Below are 21,978 nucleotides of genomic sequence, written 5' to 3'. Positions count from 1 at the left end.
TGGATCTTTATTCGCTGCGCTATGTCTATGTCGTCGTAAAGCTCATACAGCTCATCGTTCCATCGTCTACCATATTCGCCGTTGCCAACGTGCAAAGGTCCAAAAATCTTACGCAGAATCTTTCTCTCGAACACTCCAAGCGTCGCTTCATCGGATGTTGTCATCGTCCAAGCTTCTGCGCCATACGTTAGGACGGGCATGATGAGAGTCTTGTAGAGTGTTAGTTTTGTTTGTCGAGAGAGGACTTTACTGCTCAATTGCCTACTTAGTCCAAAGTAGCACTTGTTGGCAAGAGAGATTCTACGTTCGATTTCAAGGCTGACATTGTTATCGGTGTTAATGCTGGTTCCTAAATACACGAAGTCTTTTACAATCTCAAAATTATAACTGTCAACAGTGACGTGGGTGCCGATACGCGAGTGCGCCGACTGTTTGTTTGAAGACAGGAGGTACTTCGTTTTGTCCTCGTTCACCACCAAACCCATTCGCTTTGCCTCTTTATCCAGTTTGGAGAAGGCAGAACTAACAGCGCGGTTGTTAAGGCCGATGATGTCAATATCATCGGCATACGCCAGCAATTGTACGCTCTTATAAAAAATTGTGCCTCAGCGATTAAGTTCTGCGGATCGTACGATGCTCTCCAACATCAAGTTAAAGAAGTCACACGACAGCGAGTCACCCTGTCTGAAACCTCGTTTGGTATCAAACGGCTCGGAGAGGTCCTTCCCAATTCTGACGGCGCTGCTGGTGTTGAGCAACGTCATCTTACATAGCCGTATTAGTTTTGCGGGGATACCAAATTCAGACATAGCGGCATACAGGTAACTCCTTTCCGTACTGTCGAATGCAGCTTTGAAGTCGACGAAAAGATGGTGTGTGTCGATTCTCCTTTCACGGGTCTTTTCCAAGATTTGGTGTATTGTGAATATTTGGTCGATGGTAGACTTTCCAGGTCTGAAGCCACACTGATAAGGTCCAATCAGTTGGTTGACGGTGGGCTTCAGACTTTCACACAATACGCTCGCTAGAACCTTATAGGCGATATTTAGAAGACTAATCCCGCGTTAATTGGCACAAATTGCAGGATCGCCCTTCTTATGGATTAAGCAGAGCACGCTTAAATTCCAATCGGCAGGCATGCTTTCATCCCACCATATTCAGCATAGGAGCTGATGCATGCACCGTTTAACAGGTTCGAGAAGTGTTCCCTCCATAATTTAAGATTGCTCTGTACGTCAGTCACCAGATCGCCGTCTTTGTTCTTACAGGAAAACGCCCCGGTCTTAAAACCTTCTGTAAGCCGCCGAACTTTCTGGTAAAATTTTCGGGCGTTGTTCCTGTTGGCCAGCATCTCAAGCTCCTCGCACTCACGTATTTCGGCCTCTCGTTTCTTCTGTCGGATAATACGTCTCTCTTCCTTTTTCAGCTCTCTGTAGCGATCCCACATGGCTCGCGTTGCGCCCGATCGCAGCGTGGCTCTATAGGCGGTATCCTTTTTTTCTGCGGCAGCATGACATTCCTCGTCGTACCAATGGTTTTTTCGGGCTCGCCGGAATCTGATTTCTTCTTCGGCGGCGGTACGTAGGGAACGAGAAATGTTGCTCCATTGCTCGCGCATGCCGATTTGTTGGGCAGTGCTCTCCGAGAGCAGGAGTGAGAGTCGAGTGGCGAATCTTCTGGCTGTCTGTTGTGATTGCAGCTTTTCGATGTCGAACATTCTTTGCGTAGGTAGATGTACGTTTTTTGCTGCACAGAGGCGTGTGCGCAGCTTGGCTGCAACAAGGTAATGAGCCGAGTCGATGTTGGGTCCTCGGATCGTACGTACATCTAATACACTAGAAGCGTGTCTTCCATCTATCACAACATGATCGATCTGGTTTCGCGTTTTTCGATCAGGAGACAGCCAGGTAGATTGGTGTATCTTTTTATGCTGGAATCTGGTGCTGCAGACTACTATGTTTCGGGCCCCGGCGAAGTCGATCAGCCTCTGTCCGTTACCAAATGTTTCGTTGTGCAGGCTGAATTTTCCGACTGTGGGACCAAAAATTCCCTCCTTGCCCACCCTGGCGTTGAAGTCGCCAAGCACGATTTTTATATCGTGGCGGGGGCAGCGCTCATAGGAACGTTCCAAACGCTCATAGAAGGAATCTTTGGTCGCATCGTCCTTCTCTTCCATCGGGGCGTGGGCGCAAATTAGCGAGATGTTAAAAAATCGCGCTTTGATGCGGATTATTGCGAGACGCTCGTCCACCGGAGTGAACGACAGTACTTGGCGACGAAGTCTCTCTCCCACAACAAATCCGACACCGAATTTGCGCTCCTTTACATGGCAGCTGTAGTACACGTCGCAAGGTCCTATGGTTTTCTTACCTTGCCCCGTCCATCGCATCTCTTGGATGGCAGTGATGTCAGCCTTTACTCTCACGAGGACATCAACCAGCCGGGCAGAGGCACCTTCCCCATTAAGGGACCGGACATTCCAGGTGCATGCCCTCAAATCATATTCCTTATTTCGTTTGCAGGGGTCGTCATCAGTAAAGGCAGTTCTCATCCGAGGCTTTGCAATTCTTTTCATTGGGGGAGATTTTTAAGTGGCGGGTCCCAAACCCAGCGCACAACCAGCTATCCTGGAATGTTTCGCCTTCTCACTTTAGCTCACTCCCGAACGGGTGTTCGGAAGCTACCCAGAGGATACGTGGGCTAATCCCGGCCGTTGTGAGCTGCTTGAACCATATGTAGAAGAATCGTCCTGGCCACTCCCAAGTGAATGGCGATCAGTAACTTTCCCCACTTGCGTGGACTTCTACACATGGAACCATCCTCCATGTGCGATGTATTACAGCTACAAAAAATTCTTTAGCATCGTTCTGATGGCCGTTTGTGATGCCAAGTATACTTTCACTGCAGTAAGCATCGGGAGTTATGGTAGTCAGAGTGACGGAGGTAATAAAATTTAAATGTAATAAGTTATTTCACCTAATACATATGTATATTTTACAGGCATTTTTCAACTTTCATCGTTTGGACAGAACTTGATGCAAAATACTTTGCCACTACCGCCTCCCGCGCGTATATCTATGGAATCGCCCCAACCATTACCACATTTTTTCGTTGGTGATGCTGCATTCCCATTGAGAACAAACTTGATGCGTCCATATCCCGGTTTTAACTTACCAAGAACCAAGCGGCTTTTTAATTATCGCCTTTCAAGAGCGCGTAGAGTAATAGAGAACAGCTTTGGAATATTAACGGCGCGATGGAGAATTCTTCGCACCACGATTGAATGTGACCCTAAAAATTGCGAAAAAATAGTGCTGGGCTGCATTGTTTTACACAATTTTATAATTTTAAACGATCACAATCATTGGTATTGCCCTGAAAATTATGTTGATCGACAAGAACCAGGCAACATCGTTCATTGTGGGGAATGGCGACGAGAAATTAATAGTGAATCGTCATTACCACGTATACGGACTACAATTCGGAGAGCCTCAACAAATGCATTTAATATCCGCGATAGGCTTGCTGATTATTTCATAAATGAAGGAGCTTTACCATACCAAGATGACATAGACCTTTCCATTGGCGGACCCTACATATAAAATTGAAAGACATGTGAAGTGAAACAAATATAAATATAATGAATTATTTTATTATTTATGTTTATTTATTTATGAATTTTATTTACGAACTTTTAGTTATGCAATTTATATACATAAATATACTTACAAATATAAAGTCCAACTGTAAATTTATGCAGTTAAAAATATTTGGAAATATTTTCATCTTCAAGTAGTTCTTTTATTATTTCAAAATTCAGGTACAAAGTTTATATATTTACAAAATCACAGTATTCATATTCCACATTCTTTCTTTTCGTATGCTATAAAATTCATAGATTCTTAAAAGTAAACTTAAAAAAATGAAGTAAAAGATAAAAATAAAAAAAATTCAACGAATTATAAAGCTAAATTAAAAAAAATTCAAACTAAGATAAAAATACAAAAAAAATTCAAACTAAAAAAAACCCTCATTCCGGCTCCTGCTCTATTTTAAATATAACCTCGAGGATTCCTTGCATGGCCCGGGCTTGCTTAGCTGCGCTCATTTTGGCAACCATTGAGCCAATCATGTAACCGAAGGAGTCCGCCGAGTTGTTTGGTTTGTTTTCTTTTTCCAGGCATCTCTTTTTCAAAAGATCGATCGCTTCCAAGATGCCATTCTCGACCTCAGCACTTCAGTCCCGTTTTTTTCCTCTAGTTCGCTGTGACTGGGGTGGAGATGTCGCTGATGTTGATGGGAATGGTGGATCTACATCATCCAAAAACTCTTCTTCTGGCACTATTGGCAACGGTGAGAGCGTAGTAGTAGCAGTTGAAGGCGTAAGCGAAAGTACTGCTGGGCATACATTTTGTGAGCACCTAATTCTTTAAAAAAACATTATTAATTATCGCTTTATAAAAATATTCCAACTATACTTACGGTCGAGGAATAACATGCGGCCTTAAAAACGACATGCTTTCAAGCAGATACCACGGCCTCTGGTAGTCTGCTCCACTGCCTGATGGTGCTTCTGATTTTCTGGCTTCTCTGCCATAGCGATCGCGAAGAGCTAACCACCTCCGTCTGCATACCTCACCTTTAAAATAACTTTGTTATGAAATTTTAAATACTAGTAAATATAGCTCCCACTCACCACTTGTGCCCAGCTCCTTTCCCATCTGTTCCCATATCATCGCTTTTCTTCCCTGCAACTTATACAGAGGGTTGTTCTTGTCGTAGAGCTCCTTTTTATCTCGCACTAGGGATACAAGTTGCTCATCATTCAGCGCCATTTCCGTGTTTTATGTGTTTGTACCCAAATTTATAAATATATATGCATATGCATCTGCTTGTATCGACACAATGTTGCCATTGATATTTTTGCTTACACACTTTTTCACACTTCCGCGTTATCAGTTACAATTTTTCATTGTTTAATAAACCAAAGCCAAAAACCAACAAATGCAAATAGTTCATTTATCTATAATTAACATTATTGAACAGAATTTTTAAGCTATTTTAACAAAAATTATCATTTTTCTAAGTTTATTTTGTAAAATATTTCGAAATGTACTGCTTGGCAACACTGCGTGGTGAGAGAGCAATCAGCTGGGTCAAAACTACGGAATTTTTTTAATAATCGTGAAATAAAATCTACGGTACTATGATACGGAAGGAAGGAACTTTTCGTTTACATGGGGTTCTCATTAGTTTGATTGAAACAGCTGGGTCGGAATTGCGTTTACGGGCTTCACTGTTTTCAGCATAACACTCCACAAAGCTCTCGTCATGACCGTCCTAATATCCGATAAAGCGTTGCTTGGAGTGTATGAGAGAAAGATTCTGCGGAAAATTTTTGGATCTTTGCACATTGGCGACAGCGAATATCGCAGGTCATGTCGTCCGAATGTATACAAACTCTCAAAGTATTCGATGCGGTACTAGCTGGTGGTAGTAGAGGAAGAGGAAGGCCTCCTCTACTTTGAAACGATTAGATGGAGAAGGACTTGGCTTAACATGGTGTGTCCAACTGGTGCCGGTTAGAGATGAGAAAGAAACGATAAGTAAGCTGTGTTAAACTCGGTCAAAATCGCGTAAGCGGTTATCTAACCAATTAAGAAGAAGAAGTACATTCAAAGTTTCTAATGAACCTTGATAATGTGAAGCTTTTTCATAAGTACATATATGTATATGGTCTTGCCACAAATTCTGTGACAAATTTTACAATGCATACGACGAGAACAAATTCGCAAAAAGTTCCGCTGTTTTTGCTTTTGTTCGTATGCATTGTTTACTAATAAATTATAGTCAGTTTGGTGGGACATTTCGTTTGTTAACAATGGAGTGGAAAGCTAAGGAAAAGTGATTGCATTACGTTAATGTTGTAAAAGTGCAAGTGAGATTTATGAATTGCTGAAAAAACTTAATATTTCGAGAATTTTTGTTTACCACACGATCAATCGTTTTGCCCAAACGTCTGAAGCGACAGACAGAAAGAGAAGTGAAGTGCTCGCGTGGCTCGAATCAGTGCAGCCGTTTGAGAAAGTATTTGTAGAAATCCCTTTAGGAAACAGAAAATCATGCCCAATTAATGTATGGACCAGATCCATGCCAAGACTAATTAGAGATGATCTCAGATGAAACCCTTTCGTCGCTCAACAGATCATCTTTTGTCAATGTGCTCGAATAAAATTAGACTCAACAGATGCAAGCAGCTTCTTCGGTGACACGTGAAAATATTCTCTTCACAGATGAAACAGTTTTCACTGTTGAAGAAAACTTTCATAAGCGAAACGACAAAATCTATGCTAATACTTCTAAAGACGCAAAATTGTTGTTCCAAGGGTTCAGCACAGCTACCATCCAGCCTGCGTACTAGTTTGGCGTTACATTTCTTTATTTCTGCGAAAAAGGGGTTAATACCAGGCCAAAAGTGTACCTGTAGGATATCTCAGAAGGCGTGGGGAAGCAGTTGATCAGAAGATTGTCCGTCCGGAAGTCAGAAGTGGAGAACATAGCTTGTCGAAGACCTCACAAAAATTTGGAGAGTCTTAAACAATCTTTGGTTCGAGCAGTGACGTCAATATCTATGAAAACAGTGTGTGCTGCAACAGCTGAATGACCTAATCGTTTGAAAACTTGTGTAAAAGCAAATGGTGACCATTTAAAATGAAAATTTAAAGGTAGTTTTTTTAATATTTACAAGATTAAATAAAACTAACTTCAGTAATAAAAGTACAATTTCCAGTCTATAATGGACTTAACTTCTAACAGAACTTATGCCAGGGCTAAGTACATATATACATAAATATATACAATATAGTATATTGGTATTGGCTAGGGGGTCGGTATTGAATCATAACAGGAATAATGTTCTTTTATGCGAAAGTTGTTTTGTAGTTCTTTTACCTGAAAACTTGCAATAAAAGGTAAATTGTGTTTTCAAGCGTGTGCTGAGACCATAAACAGAAAAAATCTATAGTGAAAAAATTGAAATAAAAATAAGGTGACATAAGAAAAGTGTATAGCTATACTTACATACATATATATGTATGTAGATTGCGGTATAACTTGCCATTTTTTTTAAATGTGCTTTGAAAGCTTGCTAGTTCTTACAAGCTCTGCGGTTTTGTACTTTTTGGGATATTTGCCTATATCAGAGCGAATGTTGTTAAGTTTATAGACATTTCTAAATGTTCAAAATGATAGAAAATGCTTAGCGGAAATAGCTAACCTCCGAGTGTATTTCTGACATGAAGAATCTCGTCATTAAAACCATCTGACGTTCTGAGACGGCGTAAAACTGTAGGCCCCTCCATTTTGTGGAACCAAATCGAGACGCCCCCCATAAAATGGAGGATGAGTTCGGCCAAACACCTAACAGAGATAAAAGCGCCAATTATATACATAGTACGAGTATGTATCTATGTACATACATATATAAATGTATGATGAAACGAGGTTTAATTGCGTTTAGTGAGGTTGCGTTCAGTTTAGAAATGAAGAAGGGAGTTTTGCACTGTTCCTAAGCTAGTTCAATTGAATTCACAGACATATGTAACTCTTTTGTACAATTGCATACATACATATTTATGTACAGTTTTACATTTCAAAGTTTGAAGCCAGAACATTTATTTTTAATGCTTGATAACCTTTATAACGATTTATTCTTCATCGGGTTGTTAATGTTTGATGTTATTGCAAATGTTGTTGGTTTCACAAACTTAGTTTCATTTCCAAACTGTTGCGAGGTAATATTCGTATTCAACGCATTCCATTTTATAAGTATTTCTCTATATTGTGGTTGTTGTAAATGCTGTTGAGCCGCTTCTTATTCGCAGTTGTTGCTGTGTTCGTAAATTTGGCAGCCTGACTGGCGCTTGCTGTTGTTGCTTTCAGTCTTAAAAGCTGCTTTGGTTGGCTGCCTCGCAAAATTGGTCAAATCAAATGAAACATAACGGTCACAACACGCCATACGAGCATGACTATAATGCCAACGTTAGATTCTGTCATACATTTATAGTACTTCGGTTATTTTGCTTATTGTGGACATTAAGTTGCTATTTTATAAATTTAAAATTGGTGAATTGTGTTGAATTGCTCTCCAAACAATCCAATAGAATAAAGAAATAAAATGTATACAAAAAGTTTGCGTTGCGAATTTCAAAGCGTGAGTACCGGGAAAATTATTCACGTGATTTTCAAGGTGAAATAAGAAATCTTATCTTTGGTTTCAGTTATTTGTGACATTGGTATGCTAATACTTTTTTTACTTAATTTAATTTATATTTAAATCGGGAATTATAAAACTGTAGTTTTTAAACCTTTAGTTGGTATGGTTAGTATACTTGAATAAGACAAATTATAGAAAAAGCTGTGTTCCCTAATCAGTGTATACATATATATGTATGAAAGCATAACAAAGTGCTGGAATTCAAATTTCGATATAATATAGTGATAATATATAAGGAAATAATTTTCCTAAAGGATAATATGTATATTTCCGAATTAAACGAAAGCCAGAAAAGATTTCCCAGTATATGAACGTCTGTATGTATTCAATATGTGAGTCGAAAGACATAACCACCACGTGCTCATAACTTATTATATATGTACGTAGGTATGAAGCCGCATCTGCATCCCTGCATACATTTGTACATATGTGCATATGTACATACATGTATGCATTATTGTATATGTATATATACATAGTTGCCGCGTACACCCATTTTGGGTGTTTGGCCGAGCTCCTCCTCATATTTGTGGTGTGCGTCTTGATATTGTTCCACAAATGGAGCGACCTACAGTTTCAAACCGAGTCCGAACGGCAGATATTTTTATGAGGAGCTTTTTCATGGCAGAAATACACTCGGAGGTTTGCTATTGCCTGCCGAGGGGCGACCGCTATTAGAAAAATGTTTTTCCTTAATTTGGTGTTTCACCGAGATTCGAACCTACGTTCTCTCTGTGAATTCCGATGGCAGTCACGCACCAACCCATTCAGCTACGGCGGCCGCCATTATTAAGTATGTATGTGTAAATATATGTGAACTGCATTAAACAAATAAGCTTTTTCTAAATAAATTGAACATTAATTTTAACTCGTGCTTACTGTAAAGCTAACGTTTAAATATCAGGGTAAAACCTACTCTAAAAATTCAGCTGAGCCGAGCTTTGTCTAAAAAACTAGCCCTTATATACATAGGGTGAGTGACAACTTTGAGTGTTCTCTAAATAAGAAGTCAGCAGAATAAGCAAAACTTTTTAATAAAATGCATACATATGTTTGTGTGTAATTATTTCTTATTAAGTTTCTGTTCGGTAGAATTTGATGATAAATTGATATCGCAGTCCTGTGGGTCTTATGTTTATCGTATTGTTTTAGTTACATGTTGTGTATCATTTACACTGGTATGTGTTCAGACCTCTTCAATATTCAGTTCTAATGTGTTCAAGAACTACCCGAACATACACATACTCATACATACGGCGATATTTGGGATTACACTTCGCCATACAAGGGTAGTGTTAAATAGGCTATATTGTATCAGCCATTAAGATACATACATACATATGTATTTATGTGCTCGCGTCTGGTTGAGTACATACTTACAAAAGTACGTATTTACGTACTTATATTTGTATGGAAGTGATTGTTTTCTAAAGTTTAAGGAGTAGACTTAGTTTTACATTTATGATTTAAAAACTTATGTATACTTTTATACACTTACGAATATGTACATATATGTACATATGTATATATGTACATATATGAATCAAATTCTTTGTAAATGCCGCATATATGAATGTATATACAAACGCCTGTAATTTCAAGCTGCTGATTTAGAGCGCAGCAACTTCGTAAGTCGAAAAATTTGTTCGTCGATAAAAATAAATTTGCCATTCGTATATATACATATATGTATATATGTATATGCATGTGTATGAATGTATATATGCACATACATACATACATACATATCTGTTCTCGGCTGAAATTTTATACAGTAAGTTTTACTTATCCATGCATACATCATTATGAAATAATTATTAATCTAAAAGGAATCTGAGGAAAATACAATATAAAGTAAGAGTTTGCTTTGTACAAAAACGCAAATATTCCCTTTTAAGCATTGGCAGCGTCGCAGCAAACGAATATATCATTCATACCATACATATGTACATATGAATGGCATAACAAAAACTAAATTTGAATAGTTAAATCAACGTAGACGCCACGATGTCGCCGTTTGACAAGTGTCTCTTGTCTGGTACCCGCTTGCTGTGTTCCTGACATCGTCGTGGTAGTTGGTATTACAGCTTGTGTTTGTTTCTTTTGCAAATTCTATTCATTTCACTTGTTCGTTCTTTGTCATGTCGCTATAATAAACCAACGAACTGCGTGGACTATGCCTTATAACTCGTTGTTTTACTCGGAAGGAAAGGGGTAAATCATCCCCAATTTCGACTATTGAAGTTATCATATTCAACCAAACCTACAAAGAAACGTACTAATAATATAATATACGATGTACTATTACGAACATACGCAAACACATAATTTCCTAGCACATTTTGCATACATGTCGTAAGGATTTTTCTGGAAATATTATATACCATACATATGTATGGACATATGTATGTGATTGACAAAGCTTGTTCCAGATACGTAATACAGCCGCGCTTATTAACATTTGCAATCCTGTTGCAAATGCTAAGCTGGTACTTACATATCTGATGCTCGGCACTTATTGTGCATAGTTATATATGTACATACATACATATGTATGTAGGTGAAGATGAATACGGAGTTGGAAAATACTGGAGTTTTATATAAATATTTAAAAGCTTGATGCCGATTTAAAAGACTTTGTACGCAACAATGGCCGAATTCACAATAGGTACAACGCCATACTTTTGCCTAAGTTACCAAATTTTCACATCGAACGTGATACTTTAAAAAATCGTGCAAAATAACGGTTGGGATTACAACTCGAACAAGCCCAACCTTGCGATTGTATGTGCATATATTACCTTACTATTATAAATAATATAATATAATTAAGTTGGGGCAATCTCACAAACATCTACTTTTCAAATTTTATTATAATAAAAAAATAAAAGATAAACTAAAATATTTTTAAATAATTAGTTTATAAGTAGAAAAGAGTAGTAAAATTTCGAGGCTGGGCCAATATAAGCACAAATTTGAGTAAATTATGTTCAATAAAAATAACTTACTATGCTACTTTTGAAATTTTATAAAATATATGTAGGTCAATAAATATTTTTTACATATAAAGTTAGAAAAAACTTTATAAAAACGAAACCTCTAATTTGTTTACTACTAAGTTTACATACATATGTATGTTTATTTAGAATCATCAGCATTATATGAATCGGGTGTTTTTTAAGAGCTTGAGAACTTAAAATGAAAATACAAAAAAGCGATATTATTGGAAAAAAAATTTTTTTATTATAATTTGGTGCTCTTTGACAAGATGAAATACTTAGGTCCGATCCTTGACAGAAAGCTAACGACGGCAACAATAGCCTTGTATGTATTTAAGGATGCTACTGGCAAAATACGGGACCTCTCGCCTAGACTTGTATTATGGATCTATAATACCATTATAAAGCCAAGAAAAGATGGGAGAGCTCAAAGACCAGTGCTCATTAGAATCACCCTTCGAGCTACTCCTATTCTTGCGCCTAACGCAATGTAAAATTTAGTACCTGTAGACATCGCGATCAAACTGCCGGTGCACGTGGCGCAATCAGACTGAGAGGCCCGGGCTACAGGCTCGAGCTCAGTTATGGAGACTCAAGTGTCCTTAGAAACTTTGGGCTTATCCCCTAGACGACAGACCAATGGACACCCTTGCTTAGTCCAAGCGGAACATTCTCCACTCACATTCTATCAAGGAAGGAGTGGGTGGGATGCAACATTTGGGGAAAGAGCCTGGTTAGGAAATACCTGGCTTCACTTTCAAACGCATGCAAATTCTTCGATATAAGGCTCATCTGGGTACATGGCCATAGCGAGATTGCAGGAAACTACGAGGCAGATGAGCTGGTCACACAAGGGACCTGTGAGGTAGTTTCACTACGAAAGAAGAGAACTGGGATTCCATTGGCTAAATGCGGTCTGCTGTTGGAAAGGTGGGCTTCGCGTCAACTCAGCGAGCGCTGGGAAAGTACACAAACTTGTAAAGTCGCGAAATTTTTCTGGACCCGTGTTGATCGGAGACGTTCGAATTTATCGAATTTCTAGTGTTCTCACAGAACACTATCTGCGAGGTATGCATGCTGTGAAGCTCGGAATTACTTCGAGTCCTTTTCGCGTCAGCTATATGGGGGATGAGGTGAAATCATCTTAGCACTTCCTCTTTGGGTGCCCTGTTCTCGCGGGGCTAAGATTTCGGCATATTGGTTCTCATTTCTTTGCTATGCATGCTTATATAGCAGGCCTTGATATTAAAAACCTGGTCAACTTCTTCAGCAGCATAAAACGGTTAACACAACCGTAACTCAGTAATCTCAACCTAACTTCCTTTGCAATGGTATCACAACGGATGAATTTGATTTATTCGCCCATTCTTTGGGCAACAATTTTAACCTAACCTACCCTATCCATCATATGTCCGCCATGGCTACGAGTTACATGGTCTATTCGATCAGTCCAATAAATCGATCGTTAAGCGCGCTGTATGGCAAGATGCGCCACTAATTGTCGTTGCTGGTTAGCTGATTAATTTTTAGGAACAAAAATGTAGTCAGTATGGCTCGATATCATTTGCCATTCGCCGCAAAGTCAGCTCCTTCCTCATTTCCAAAGAAATAAGGGTCGATGATGCCACCGGTGTGTAAACCACACGTAAAATAGACGAATTGATTTTTTTTTCACATTTCCACAATTTGGAAACGTTTTTCTAAACAGAAATTCCTGAACAGAAATGCCAACTCACTTTGCCATTCTCAGCTATCAGTCCATAGTTATCCATTTCGATAGTTCTCAAGCTGCTAAAAAAGCACCCATTAATACATGCAAATACGCTACACTGATCTCACTGAAACATACACCGAAATCACCGATATACCTTCTGCTCAAATATGAACGAGACGTTATCAATAAAACGGTCCGCGGATGACATATGGCAAAAATAAATTTTTTGTTTTTTGGTAGGACTGTTATAAGCTTACATGGCGAATTTCAGCGTGATATGTCACATAGTTTATTTTCTGTGCTACTGTAAACAAGTCAAGCTCGAGTGTGTTCTTCGAATTTAACGATGGAAATTCAAGTTGAACAAAGAATTTGTTTGAAATTTTGTTATTCCAACAAAATTTCGGCTTCAGACGCCTTAAAAATGTTGCAGACAACCTATGGGGACTCTGCTCTATCGCGTGCACGTGTTTTCCAGTGGTACAAATCGTTCAAAGAGGGCCGTACATCGGTTGAAAACTTGCCTCATGAACGTCGTCCAGCAACATCAGTAAACGACGAAAGTAAAGGAAATTGTGCTTGAAAATCGCACAAATCGCAAAATCGGTTACCGCTGAATATTATTTAGACATTTTAAAGCGTTTGCGCGAGAACATTCGTCTTAAAAGGAAGGAATTGTGGGACAAGTCATGGTTCTTGCATCACGATAATCCACCAGCTCACACATCACGTTTTGTTCGTGATTATTTGAACAAAAATAATGTTAATATCGTTCCGCAAGCACCGTATTCGCCTGATATGGCTCCATGTGACTTTTTCCTGTTTCCCAAGCTCAAGTTGCCGCTCCGGGAAAAACATTTTGAGACAATTGAAGTCATAAAAGAGAATTCGAAGAACACATTCGAGCTTGACTTGTTTACAGTAGCACAGAAAACAAACTATGTGACATATCACGCTGAAATTTGCCATGTAAGCTTATAACAGTCCTACCAAAAAAAAGAAAATTTTTTTTTTGCCATATGTCATCCGCGGACCGTTTTATTGATAACGTCTCGTTCATATTTGAGCAGAAGGTATAGGGGGCGTGGCATGTGATATATACCATAGACCAAACTGTGAAACGTAATATACATATGTATCTCTAACACCAATTAACCTAGCAAGTGAAACTTGGCACGAATGAATACATTGTACTTATACAGGGTCCGGAACTCGTAGTGTAACCAATTAAAAAGGCTATAAATTTAGTTTGGAAAATTACTTTTATTCAATTCAAAGTAAAAAATGTGTGAATACAATAGAAAATTAAGAATCAATTTACTTTTGCTCGATATGACCACCTTTTGCCTTGACTATTGCCTTGAGACGGTCCAGAAACGAATCGCAAGTTGCCCGAATGTGAATTGCAGGTATTTTGGTTCACTCGCGGATAATGGATTTTTTCAACTACTCAAGACTGGTTTTAGTTGGGACCTTGCTCACCAAAATGGCTCAAAGAGAATAATCGATCGGATTCGCGTCTGCTGAATGTGAGAGCCACTGTGTGGACATTATGAAGCCCGGAACGTAGGTTTTTTAGCCATTCTTCGTTCACTCGAGCTTTGTGAGGCAGTGCCGAGTCCTGTTGAAACGTCCATGGTCTGACACCGAAATCTTTGCCTGCCCACGGCTTCAAAGCAATGTCCAGAATACTTTCCCGATAATATTTCGCATTTACTTTGACGACAGGCTCGATGAAAACAATTGGTTGCTGCTTCCTGGTGGCCAATCGATGACTCATATTCTCGTATGAACGGTCGGGCAAACAAACTCTATCGTTTTGGGAGTTTACGAATTGCTCAATTTGAAAACAAATTTCGTCAGGAAACACAATGTTCGGAAATTGACCGCTTTGGGGCGAGCGAAGTAGCTCTTCGCTCTCTCAAGTCTGACTTGTTGCTGCTTAGGTGTTTTGGATATTGTAAGGCTCGACTTTAAGATCATTTTTCAGATGCGGCGGAGGCTACAGTCAGATATTTTCAGTTCTTTCGCCACTTGATTGGCACTCCGTCGGGGATTTCGCTCAAGTCGCTTCTTCACTTTTTGAACCATTTCCCGTGACGTTGCAGTCTTCTGATGGCCACCTCCATGACATTTCGCGATGGTACCAGTATCGTTGTGCGATAAACAAAAACTTTATTTACTTTAAGGTGCTCGAGCTCAGGAAAAATCGCTGTTTGTGATTTTCCATCCAGATATAATGCAATCACACTATTACGTTTGAAATTCATTCGTGATTTTCTTTTTCGCATTTACCCTCGCAAAATGCTTCCGCGCGCTTGTAAACAATACTCTGGACTGTCATTTAGCCAACTAACAGACAGCTGATGCCCGTGACGGTGCGCGAGCGATCTGAAGTTGGTTACACTCCGAGTGCCGGACCCTTACCTTACTTTTGGTGAAAGATCGGAGGACGAAGGAAGTGAACAAATAAGTGGGGAGCAGGTCATGTGGTGGACCAAATAGATTGCGTGTAACAGAATGACAATATTGTGATTTTTATATTAAGGATATTTTACTTTGTTGTAAAAAATACATTTTCCAATTGCTGTCAAAAATGAATAGACTTTGGATTTTATTATTGGCTGTTTTAAATATTATTATATAGTTACATTGTTGAACAATAAAATTTACAGCCTATTTTTCTTATGCAAATTCCTGTTAGTGACCTACATTGACCTAAAAAATACTCACAAAAATCAGAACTAAATCGTTTAAATATAAATTAGTGCATACTTAAAACATAATAACATAACATAATAACTTCAAAAAAAAGAAATCAATAATTCACAAAGAATGTGTTACCGAAAATCACTATTAACTTCTATCATTATGATGTTTCATGTCCGAAGTAAGCCTAGAACTTGAGGTGCACGTGGCTTCGACCCGAGGGATATACATACATACAGAGAATTTACAAAGTTTGCAAACGCATTCTATGATTAAATTATATGCAACTCTGTGATAGTTTTGAGATTTTGAGAGCATTGTACAACGCTAGTAATTGAATCCTTCTTTTTATTAAATTAGATATTTTCATTGTGACAGAAACATTTTTAATAGTTTTGCCGAATCACTAGCAGCGATTTTTCTTATGTGGCAACTTTATTCAATTTCAAATACTCTTTCAATTCCAAAACCCTTCGCTGGAGCACGTTTGAAAAAATTAGAAGTCGCGCATTTCGTAGTACCGCTACTCGGTTCTCAGTGAATTTGGCAAAGTTAGGGGTTGAGCTGTTGTAGAGCTTTGCTTATAATTTATCGTTAAAAAAAATTATTGATATGGACGAATATTTTAACTCATTGGATTGTGAATTCTTTTTTGTGACCGAAACAGCAATTTTGTGTCATTGCATATATAGGGTTGTTCAATAGGTGCGCTGTAACTTTTTTCCGATAGGGAGGGCGAACGACGCAAAATTTTTTATTTTTCGCTTGTCATTTGTAAACTTCATTAGTATACATTTCATCATGGAACGCTACACACTTGAGCAACGATTGCAAATCGTGCAAATTTTTTATGAAAATAATCATTCTGTTGCTGCTACTTTAAGAACATTACGGCCATTTTACGGTCCATTTAACAAGCCGTCCCGTTTTGGGGTTATGTGAAGTCATTGGTCTACAGTAACAAGCCGGCGACGATTTGTGAGCTCAGAGCCAATATTGAACGCGAAATTGCTGGAATTTCGGCCGATTTATGCAAAAGAGTAGTCGAAAATTTGGTTCAACGATTGGACTTCGAAAAACGTGCACGCGGTGGTCATGCAAAAGAAATCGAATTTCATACTTAAATGTATATGTTCAAACTCGATAATAAAAAAAAAATTAGTTAAAAAAGTCAAAGTTTGTGTTTTATTCAAAAAAGTTCAAAAGTTGAAGCGCTCTTACTGAAAAACCCTATACATATGTACGTAGAAAACAATATTTAGTAAAAACTTGAGAAATTAAAAATTTTAGAGAAGGAACATCGACTTTTAAGCATTTTCAAAGACCTAAGTAGTAAACAAGTCTTTAAAAGTCCAATATTTTTGTTAATAAAGGAAAAAAGAGGTACATAAGTTTCAATTACTTTCAGCTCATAATATAACTTATCGGGCCTTCCAATTTCCAAATGTAACGATTCGTCAGTCATTACACTATTCTACACTTCACTCTGTTACCGACATGCACTTTTCTTTCAATCACTAAAACTCGACTGATAGAAAGTGTACTTTGGAATAATAATTTAATAATTTGTCAGACGCCTTTTACTTTGCATAACCTACTCCTTACATTTTGTTTTTCACACTTCCTATGTTTTTAATTTCTACACCTGGAAATAATTGGCAACTAATAACGAGTTTAGTTTTTCTACCGCAATTAGTGTACCATAACGCTTCTGTCATTTCAGGAATTGATATTTTACCTACAGTAGTATCGGCATTTTCATTTTGCTAGCGTCTATCGGTATAGAGCGGACTTTCAGTACTGAATAATTGCTCATCAGCCACATTCGATGGAGACGCAAGAATGATAGAAACAAGATTGCGCCCATCAGAGAGTGCGTGACGTCACTCTTGCCAAGTTGTGCAGTGTCAATTCCATTTGCTCTTCACAATAAATTTAGCGCTTTTTGTTTGTTTCTTTTTATTTTTAATTTAAAGCTACCGAAACTATAAGTTAAAAAAATTTTACTATTAAATAAAAGAATGTTAAAAGCGGTCACTCTGACAAAATTTTAGTGTCAATGAAAATTTGTTGGTTCTTTCATAATTTGATATTTTGAAAGTTTAAATTTAATTTTTTGCTCTCTTTAAGGTTATACAAGAATACTAAATCTCCCTCTCTCAACTCTTCTTAACATTCAAACCCTTTTTACACATTTTAAAAAACATTTGAATTTACTGAATGTGAATAAAAGCCATAGAGGTGTAATCGTTTCCTCCGGTCCTTAACCCTTAGTAGGACATAGGACATCAAGAGGTGTATTCACAGTAAAAATAAGCAACAAAATACCAGAAAATACTAAAAACCCATAACGACATTTCTACAAAAAGAGTACCTTATTTTGTTACATAACCTGAAGTATAGGAAATAAGTCGTTCCCTCAACAAAAGAGTTTCTTTTAACAAAAAAACTCATAAATTAAATTGTACATATCCATAACATATTTATTTAGAAAAAACGCACATATTAAAGACAATTTGTCACGCATACAAAGTGTTTCAAGTAAAACAATAAAAATTAGGTATTTTATTTTCCTTAAATGGGCATTTTAGTGCGTTTTTATATCCAAAGCTAGGCAACACTGCAGCAGCAAAAGAGAGATTTGACTGCTAAAAGGAGAAGAACCGCAATCGCGAGTAATGCAATCAGATGTTAAAAAAGAGTAAAGCTAAATAAAACTGAGTGAATTATTGAACTGATTTTTAAGAAATGTATATTTTACAAAATTATAAACATTACTTTTAATTAGAATAGGCTAGAAAAGTGTCATGAAGAAAGAACTAAGACTCCGAGACTAAATAAAAAAAAAAAATTCTAAATCAAGTTAAGAAAATGGTAATCTGGCCATACTGGTGCTATAACGACGTAACTCATTGTCAAATTCGCTGAGAACAAAGTAACGGTACCACAATAGGCGCCATCTCATTATTCCTTCCATCATGGAGACTTAGATAGATTTTTCAATGTAATTTGTTCCAACAGAAAAGTATGCCTTGATACCAGCATTTACATAATATGAGACTTTATAAAACTTTGAACAAAAGAATTTTTATAAATGTTCGACCATAGCTAGAAACTGGACTGAATTTTTGTGGCTGAAGCCGAAGTTCGTTCGCCTTTCATTTAGCCCACACAAGTGTTATATAATACATAGAAAAGATTCTGTCTAAGGTGTTTTTTTTTCATAAATTTCTGGCATGCAATTTCTTTCCTGCTTTGCCGTACTTCAAGGAGTTTTTAATCTCTTGAATTATATGTAGAATAAGGAAAGACATAGCGTGAAAAATGATAATTGTATAAATTTATGATGCTGGAACTATTTGGGTCAAGTGATGGTTTTTAGTTTTTTTTGTTAGTTGATTTTTTAGTCAATCGCAGGATGCAGTCAAAAAGAAAAAGAAGAGGAAATTCTTGATGAATGGCTTTTTGCCACTCTGATTTAAAGCTGTTTTCGATTTTAGTAGCTTTTAGCTTTTCGAATTAATAGGGCTCTAAAGTCAAAAAAGTTTATTTTTGATGTCTTACTAAACTCAGATGAAAATTCAAGCAATTTTTTCGGACGAACTTTAATGCAAAAAAAATTGTATTGTATTAGAAGTAGGGATCTTGAGGTATACCTCTTTGTTCATGCTGAGCAATCTCTTTTCAATTGTTTTCCGTTAGTCTTATCTGCTATAATTTCTAGTTACTTTTGCTTGTTTTTTGTTTTCTTTCAGTCGCAGAACATTCAGATACAAAGGCAATACTAACACTTACAAGCGACTTTTCGAGGTTGCCTTCGCGACTAATTTGCCTCGACAGTTTTCGAAAAATATCTTTCGTACAATTTTTGAAGCAGTTTTTCGAGGCATTTCCGCGTTTCCTTAATTAAAGAGATGAATGTACACACAAATACGTTTGTGGGTTATAAGCTCTGAGAGTATGACCGAGAATGTTTATAGGCCTATTTATTGGCTCATGCATAAAACATATTGATATGACTTACGAGGATACAAATAATTTAGAACAAAATTTGTACTTTATAAAAACAGATATACTTAGATAACATGCGTAATATTTAATTAACCGGTTCCATGGCAGTTTTTGTGCAGAAGCATATTTTTCAAAAGCACATTTAACTTCCGATGCAATACCATATTTATGTTTTTACCTCCGAGTTTACTATAAGTTTACATTCAATAATGTGTGTGTGTCACACTATTCGTTTCGAAACGTACTATGAAAACGAAAACAAAACGTACATTATAAACATTAATATTATATAATATAATAAAATATAATATAATATAATATAATATAATATAATATAATATAATATAATATAATATAATATAATATAATATAATATAATATAATATAATACAATATAATATAATATACAATAATATATTGTAATATATATAATATAATATAATATACAACAATATATTGTAATATATATAATATAATATAATATAATATAATATAATATAATATAATATAATATAATATAATATAATATAATATAATATAATATAATATATATTAATATAATATAATATAATATAATATAATATAATATAATATAATATAATATAATATAATATAATATAATATAATATAATATAATATAATATAATATAATATAATATAATATAATATAATATAATATAATCACTACATATTATAAAACAAAGTCGCTTTTTCTGTCCCTATGTCCCCTTATACGCTTAAATCTTTAAAACTACGCAACGGATTTTGATGCGTTTTTTTTTTAAGATAGATTGATTGAAGAGGAAGGTTTATATCTATATAATGTGAAGAAATATATAAAGGGGGCGTGGCAATCGGTCAAAATGTGGCAAAAAAACATAATTTTTTTGTTTTCATGGCCATAAATCATAAACGAATCAACCAATTAAAATGAAACTTTCTTGAAGTTTAACTTTGAAATATTTACTTTCGTTCTGCATCAAAAAAGATAATTGATTTATTTGTTATTTAACCAAAATTGTTTAAACAAAAGCAGCTCTTTTTCCAAAAAAAGCTGTTTGTGTGTGTGTTCGCTGTCAACCGAATGAAGCAACAGGCGTTAAGCGATAATCTCACCACACCTCATTAATGTTGAATTACATCGTATGGTGACGTATGTATGTATGTATTTACGAATCGCTCGCATTATTTCATTTCGGACGTATGTACATACATATATGTATCTATGTATGTACTGAATTCCATGTAATTATATGTACATACAATTTTACAGCGAAATAAAACGCTATTTTCAGGTTCTATATTAGTAAATCGCACATAATTAAAATACAGTTTTTGAATAGTTTTTATTGATTCGGAGCGCGTTTAGTTTGCTATCGATTCCATACAATAACATTTTTTGTCATTTACTTTTTACGACAACTAATAGCTTATTTTCGAAGCGATTTCAACAAATGGGTACAACATTAATCCTTAACCAATTAAATACCTTAAATACATTGTTGTTTTCATATAGATCTATGTATATGGCTCTTTACAGCATATATTTAAAAACAATATTTTTCAAGATATTACAACAGTAATTAGTAATTGAGATCTATCGGAAAAATTGCGTTAGCTGTTGCGTCATCCGGCATTGCCGCTACTCTTTTGGAAAGAGGCCGAACCACACACTCTACAATGAAGCACCCGCTGAAAATCGCCACCGATGATGATAACAGCGTCTGTAGTGTTTCTAAACAGAGCAATACAGGAAAATTGATGCGTGACTGCTCATTAATAGTCTGGGACGAAGCTACCATGTCAAACAAGACGTCTGTGGAAGCACTGGATAGGACAATGCGCGATTTGCGCAACAAAAATGCACCTATGGGTGGATGTACAATTCTGTTCTCAGGAGATTTCCGTCAAATCCTACCAGTTCTGACTCGAGGAACACGTGCTGACGAAATAAATGCTTCGCTAAAAAGATCCCACCTTTAGTCGTATGTCAATAAATTAGAGCTTAAAACCAATATGAGGATTTCGTCATCTTCACGTGAGAACAGGCTATTTCCAGAGATACTGCTAAAAGTTGGCAATGGAGAATTAACACAAAGTGAGGGAAGGATTAACCTAGAAAACCTTTGTGTTTTGATAGACAACATCCAAGAGTTAGTCAACAATGTCTATCCAGACATTGATAACATAAGTTATAAGACAATATCTTGGTTTAAAGAAAGAGCTATTCTGTCACCAACTAACGAACAAGTAGATAAAGTAAATAACTT

The 21,978-nt window shown here is 36.6% G+C and overlaps 2 protein-coding genes across 2 annotated transcripts in view; both read left to right on the top strand.

The window, feature by feature from the left end:
• The first annotated feature begins 2,831 nt into the window (after positions 1 to 2,831).
• On the top strand, positions 2,832 to 3,644 carry LOC128869902 (uncharacterized). Its single transcript, XM_054112501.1, has 2 exons — positions 2,832 to 2,943; positions 3,001 to 3,644. The coding sequence occupies exons 1-2, from the start codon at positions 2,832 to 2,834 to the stop codon at positions 3,600 to 3,602; spliced, it is 714 nt and encodes a 237-aa protein (XP_053968476.1). The 3' UTR covers positions 3,603 to 3,644.
• Positions 3,645 to 7,797: 4,153 nt separating this feature from the next.
• Positions 7,798 to 21,978, top strand: part of LOC128870494 (uncharacterized) — a 107,105-nt gene continuing 92,924 nt past the window's right edge. Inside the window, exon 1 of the mRNA XM_054113173.1 lies at positions 7,798 to 8,294. The gene's annotated coding sequence lies outside the window, so the exon portion shown is untranslated. The remainder of the gene's footprint in view (positions 8,295 to 21,978) is intronic.

Source organism: Anastrepha ludens, chromosome X (genome assembly GCF_028408465.1).
Source record: "Anastrepha ludens isolate Willacy chromosome X, idAnaLude1.1, whole genome shotgun sequence".
NCBI lineage: Eukaryota > Metazoa > Arthropoda > Insecta > Diptera > Tephritidae > Anastrepha > Anastrepha ludens.
Note: the sequence above shows the minus strand (reverse complement) of the source record. Positions and strands in the feature narration are given on the sequence as shown.